Source organism: Brienomyrus brachyistius, chromosome 16, assembly GCF_023856365.1.
Source record: "Brienomyrus brachyistius isolate T26 chromosome 16, BBRACH_0.4, whole genome shotgun sequence".
Lineage (NCBI taxonomy): Eukaryota > Metazoa > Chordata > Actinopteri > Osteoglossiformes > Mormyridae > Brienomyrus > Brienomyrus brachyistius.
Genome location: NC_064548.1, coordinates 24,147,960 through 24,153,957, shown reverse-complemented (window position 1 = coordinate 24,153,957; position 5,998 = coordinate 24,147,960). Strand labels below are relative to the sequence as shown.

Here is a 5,998-nt window from a genome sequence, read left to right as displayed (position 1 = left end):
AATAGAGATAGATTACAGTTATAGCTTCAGTATCACGGGCGGTAATCGGGCAGGTTTTGCCGCTGAAGCTGCAGTTCCTCTCCATTCATACTGCACGTCTGGCAGCTGAGCAGTAGGTGGTGCTGTAAACGGTTAGCGGGTCATGTACTGGGCCTATGCTTCTGTGAGACCCACCTCAGGCGTCACGCGACCAAAAAGCCCTTTAAAAGCCAACAGGCGAGACGTTCACATCTGACTGCAGGCCAGACACGTTCTCATGTATGTTACTTGACATCACGCTTCACATTCATCCGCATCGTGCATCACGTGTGATTTCCAGACATACACAGACGCCAGCAGCCCAAAGAGAAGCGTGACTGATTCTGTTTGTACAGTGACTTATTAAAGCAAAACAGCATTAAAAAAATCAAGATTACTGCAATAAAACATGGATTCCAGAAATCAATAGTTACCAAACATTCTTATCAAGAAGAACAAAGTACCCACTTTAAATAAGGTTGTTAAATAAGGCTCATGCTATGATCACAGTCCTACACCCCCTGCGAGGTTCGGGGTGGGGGGGTCGGCATGATGTCCAGGCCCAGGCACTTCTTTATGAAGTGGGACACCAGGTACTGGGGGCGCTGCTGGTACTCCAGCAGGACATCATGGGGGGTGGAGATCTGGTCGCCCTCAAAGCGGTCCAGGAGAGTCACGCACACGACTGCCGCTAGAAAAGGCCACAGATTGTCCTCGTGAGGACCAGGGACAGCGAGTGATGGGGTGGCACCAAAACACAGGAAAGCATCACCGTAGTGGCAGTCATGCCATTAAGTGGTAAGCTATATTATTATTATTATTATTATTATCCAGTGTGTGTCTCTTTTCTGGGACAAAGTACTAAATGCGACGTTCCCATTTGCCCGTGTGATGTTCCCGTAGTTCAGCCCCCCCCCATCTCCAGAGGTGGAAAGTTCCAGTTCTGAAAGTCCAGACCAAGTTTTTGTATCAAACAACCAGTTACAGAGGACTCAACTTGGTCTGGATTTTTACTTTCTGAACCTGAACTTTCTACTCCCTTCCTCCACACTTTGGGATCAGGGTACGTGGCAAACATGAAACCCGAGCCGCCCCTCCCCAAACACCTTGTGTCACGTGGGGTGGACCTGGCCACCTCCTCAGGATGCACAGACACAAATTCAGCCTCACGGCAGCAAACGCTGCTCTTGAGCGCCGCAGTTAGGCTTCGCTAGGGATGCAGCATCATCGATGATCATCGATCATCGGCGAACTGGGATTTTCTGTCAGCTCCATAGCGACTGTCTCCTTAACCTCCATGCCCTCTGGCTGCTATTAACGGTATAATCTGAGCAGGAGAAGAATCTGCCCAAGTCAAGTCAAACTTCTTCTGTGCAAATGACTGGATACATTCTGCAGGAACTCTGGTTCAGCACCGGGGATTGAGAGCAGAATACCCACAATCCCCTTGGTGCTCAGTACCCGACTGTCGGCTGACACATCAGCATGTCTCAGAAAGGAAGTTCATGGCCCAAGTGGTTACCTCTGAGGCCACAGAGGTGGCACATGGCGGCGAAGACCGTGGACTCCATCTCGATGTTCCTCACCCCGGCCTTGTGGGCCTTGTGCAGGTACTCCATCTTCTCCTCAGGGGTGAAAGAACAGAGTGCGCCATCCAATCGGCCTTGACCTGTAGGGGGAGCACTATCCTTCAGCCAGGAAACCAAACCTCTTTTTTTTCTGCCCACCACCAGCCCCCCTCTTCGGAGGACAACTTTATTTAAAATTAAAGTTACAGTATAAAGATATTCAATTCCAGGGTGGCCACTCCGAACTCGCCCGCCCTACTACCGTGATTATACAAAGGAAGAAAAGATGAATAAAAATTAAAAAATTAATTAATAAATTAAACCGAAGAAAAGAAAAAAAAGGGGGGGTGGGGGGGTGGGACAGAAACACCAATCATAACAATGACAGATATTAATCACCATGGGGAGAGAGAAAATAAATAAATAAGAAAAAATACAAATACAAATAATAATAATAATAATAATAATAATAAAGGGTGGAAGGAGAAAAGGTGTAGGGGAATGCAGAGAACAAACAACCGCAACACACATGACAGCCATTAAAAGGACATCAAACAACAAAACAGTAACAGCAGGCTAATAATGACAACAATAAAACGTTATAACAATAATATCAACAACAACAATAATAATAGTAATAATGTTTCAAATAGGTATTGTATATATGATCATACACATATACACATATATTTCAATTCCTATATCTATGAGTTACTTTCTTGGCCAATCTTATCCTCAAAGGGTCAGTGTGTATGCAGGTTTTTGGGGTAACCTTTAGGTCTGCTGTTCAAACCCAGGTGTGAGGACTCTTCAGCCAATCAGTCCTCTAATTAGGGAGTCGCAGCTATGGTATGACTGGCCCCCTCTGCCCTAAGCTGTAGGCGTGGACCAACACCACGACATCCAGGATGATGTCAACATTTGCCAAAAACAAACAGCAATCTTTCATAGAAGGTTGTGTCCATCGAGTGTAGCTGCATGCATAACCTGTGCCGTACTCTGAACTTTAACCAACTGTTCCACATGTTCTCCCCAGCTGTGCGTTTTCTAACTCTGCATCGCATCGGTCTTGCTTGTCTGCCACATCCTCCACGTCCCCGCTGAGCAGAACGCTCTCTTTTTGCACCGCGGTGACGTCGAAGGGATGTTACCTTCGTAGAAGTCAAAGGTGCACATGGTGTCGCCGATGACGGCGGGAACAGCCGGGAGCTCGCTGGAGCATCGGAGCAGCTCTTGCGCGAGACCCTTGTCCAGCTCCGTGCTCCTGACGATCACCTGGCCGAGCACCACCTGCTCGAACTGCGGCCGGAAGAAGGAGTCCACTGCCTCATCGGTGATCACCACCGTCCCTGGAGGCAGGCCTGCGAGAGACATTCACCACTTGCTTATTTACTCTGCAGAAGCTACTTTCCTGAGCACCACGGATGCAACATCTGCAGATAAGCGCAGTAACGCAGCAGCCTAGAACACCGTTGGCACTGAGTGGCCCTGAGTGATTCAGCATTCGTCGCTAAGTAAGTGTATCAGATTCAATCTGCACAGGACACCATGAGGCAAGCTGTCGTGTCAAACCAATTTACTTGTTCATAAGACTATTTTCTAACGAAGCTATTTGCATGACTTACTGCAATGTTATTCGACGATAATGCTGCAGATCCGAGTCCGGAAGATTCTCCAGTTTCGACTGTCTTATTTAGGGCTCAGATAGGCATTTAAATCACTTAATTTGCTCTAATGATGTTTAATAGGCTTAATCAGGTGGTTCAGTGCTCAGCCCTTCCGGAACATGGAAAATTCCTCCATCTCCATCCATGAGCACATTTGAAAAGTGTCATTTTAATTCTGGTAATTTATGCTAAATATTGAAACAGTAAAGCCCCATTATTATTATTATTATTAGTGTTGTTTTTATTGTAAAGCATTAGATATATACAATGCTTTTTAAAACCCAAAGATGCTAACAGTTAAAAAATGATAAAGATTGGGGCAGAAAGGTACCACCTTGGTAGATGCTGAGCAGGTTCTTCACTCTGAGGACTTCGATATTTCACCTTTGAACAAGATACCGAACGCAAAGAGCGTAAAAAGTAAAAAGGACCTCAGTAAAAAGGACCGGCTGTACGGATGAGCTCACCGATGCCGCCTGATGTGCCGATGCGGAAGAGGATGACATCGCGGCAGTGGGCGTGGTGAAGCAGTTTGATGAGCTCATGGAGCATGATTGATATGGATGGGACCCCCATGCCGTGCTGGAAAACCACAGTGGACAGTCACGTGACCCTAAACCTAACCCTAAACCTAACCCTAACCCTAACCCTCCTTCTGAACTGACATGCATGTAACGGCTCATCTTAGTGTGAGGGAGCGTTCAACCCTCACCGCCAGTACCCCCTCTGTAAAAACGGCGGTGCTCGTGTGAGGGATGCTGTCACTCGTCAGGGAAACGGGTTCCGTGCGGTTGCCGTGGAAACTTCAGGACCCACGTGTGGTAGAGGTGTGGGAAGGGGGGGGTTTACTCACATTGACTGATAGCACAGGTCCCACTTTGTACATGCAGTAGCGATCTGTTCCGGCACAGATGTCCTGGATGTCCCCGGCATTCCCGGACAGACCCAGCTCCTGGTGCATGAACTCAGCGAAGGCCTTCATGCGGCTGGCGCTGCCCCCAACACACACAAACTGGGGAGGCAGAAGAAGGCGCTCAGCTTATTATGCAGGCGACAATGGTCCCGCTCCCATTTCTAATGTGCCAGGAGTCCCGGCAGCCTTATTGACCAAATAATCCTTTTTTTCTCTCTTTCTTTTAAATTCCTCTAATTGGATTTTCTCCTCTCCTCGGGGCTCTCTCCGTTTTAGATTTTCGCATCCATAAATTTTGATTAGTTGTCATCTGTTTTAGATTGCTAAACATTATTTTAATCATATTTATATGTTTCTAAAGGGCCTCACGGCAAAGTCACAGGAAAACAAACGCAGTTCAGTAACAATCTGCGGGAAGCTGAACTTCACCCCACCTTAGTATCGCCGAACATTTCAGGCAGGTTGTGGGTTCTTGTGCCCAGGTTGAAGTGATAGAGGATGTCTTCTTCCATGGAGTCCAGGTATGGGTTCATCACAAGCACCTCCTGGCCTCTGCAGAATATTAACCCTCTTTTTTACTGGGATGTCACCCCAGGGCAGTGTATTTCAAACAAAACCAGGCTGATCGTCACTGGTTTCACAATTAAAATTAGACCACACTGCACTCTTGTACTTAAATAGCTTAATGATATGAAATTTACTCTCATGAACAGAACACGGCAAATTCATCTCATCACCTCTTTCCATCAGAACGTACTAGAAAGTTCTTACTGTACACGGAATTCAAATAGATCTAAGCAAATGGAGCATCTAATTTTTTTCGAATGCTGTGCCGGAAATACTGTTGAGATGAATACTGCATTTTAACAGCAAGTATTCACATAACCTTACCTTGTATATTCACTGTGCTCATTCCCAGTGCTTTTGAGTAGTTTTTTTGACATCTTTGACTAACTGCAGCTTTCCTGAAATAACAATAATGTCAGAAGACAGGAAATATGTCTTAGACATAGTGACACATGACTCTGTGATGTGAATGCACCTCGACACCGGATCTTACAGAGTGACGATGTGTCGTCTCGGCTCTCGGTACGCAACTCCACTGTCACGTCCACGCTTGAGGAGGATCTTAAAGATCTGCCGCAGACTGAGGAGCTGTTATAGCCTTTGACACTCCTGGCCCAAATCAACAAACAATCCCGCGGACAATGAACCCTCAGCTCCGCCCCCAGAAAACCCCGCCCATAAGATGCAGAGTCGCTCCATGTCACGCCCTCATATTGGCCGTAGCTGCTGTTTTCTCACAATCCCTCACATTCGACAATCATTCTCCATATTAAACCAGTGGGCCTGTGTGGCTGGTATAAAACACTGTGCATTCTTGCTGTGAGTAAAATACTATGCAAAACACAAGTAGAGCTCATTGATAGAAACTGTAGCCCCCCCCCTGCAATTTTCATCATGATGGGAGTGTTCACAAACAAACACTGTATATTTGATGCAGTGTGGGGTGGGGTTTGGTGGGGGTCAGATTCGTTTTGAAAGCTGTTCCTGTCAATGTTCAGCTAATTCCTCAGCACTGACAGTAAGGCACATGTCTTTGGTAATACAAGTTAATCAATAAACATCCAAAGGAAGCAACTGTTTATGCTGGAACACACTGCGTCCAAAACATCTACAATTTTCCTTTTCTCCAGTGATGAACGAAGTTGGTTGCTCTGCGACAGCAGCCAGCAGATTCTGACGGAGTTAAGGTGAATGATGCTGAAACTACACTGAAAAACCCATTGATCAATATAAGGTCCTTTTCAAATGAAACAACAACACGGATG

General features: G+C 46.3%; 1 protein-coding gene across 1 annotated transcript; it reads right to left on the bottom strand.

The window, feature by feature from the left end:
* Positions 1-360: 360 nt before the first annotated feature.
* upp2 (uridine phosphorylase 2) lies at positions 361-5,852 on the bottom strand. The gene is made up of 8 exons (XM_048979759.1): positions 5,227-5,852; positions 5,058-5,131; positions 4,601-4,718; positions 4,107-4,265; positions 3,721-3,835; positions 2,738-2,947; positions 1,541-1,687; positions 361-709 (listed from the first exon to the last, which is right to left on the bottom strand). Exons 2-8 carry the CDS (start codon positions 5,108-5,110, stop codon positions 531-533), a joined length of 981 nt encoding a protein of 326 aa, XP_048835716.1. The 5' UTR covers positions 5,111-5,131; positions 5,227-5,852; the 3' UTR covers positions 361-530.
* Between the last annotated feature and the right edge of the window lie 146 nt (positions 5,853-5,998).

What these genes read in the sequence shown, in the direction of transcription:
- upp2 (XM_048979759.1), bottom strand. Translation starts at nt 5,110, where the DNA reads ATGTCAAAAAAACTACTCAAAAGCACTGGGAATGAGCACAGTGAATAT. An exon ending in GAGCACAGTGAATATACAAG is followed by an intron (nt 4,719 to 5,057) that starts GTAAGGTTATGT and finishes AATATTCTGCAG; the next exon opens with AGGCCAGGAGGTGCTTGTGA. An exon ending in GACCTGTGCTATCAGTCAAT is followed by an intron (nt 3,836 to 4,106) that starts GTGAGTAAACCC and finishes GTGGTTTTCCAG; the next exon opens with CACGGCATGGGGGTCCCATC.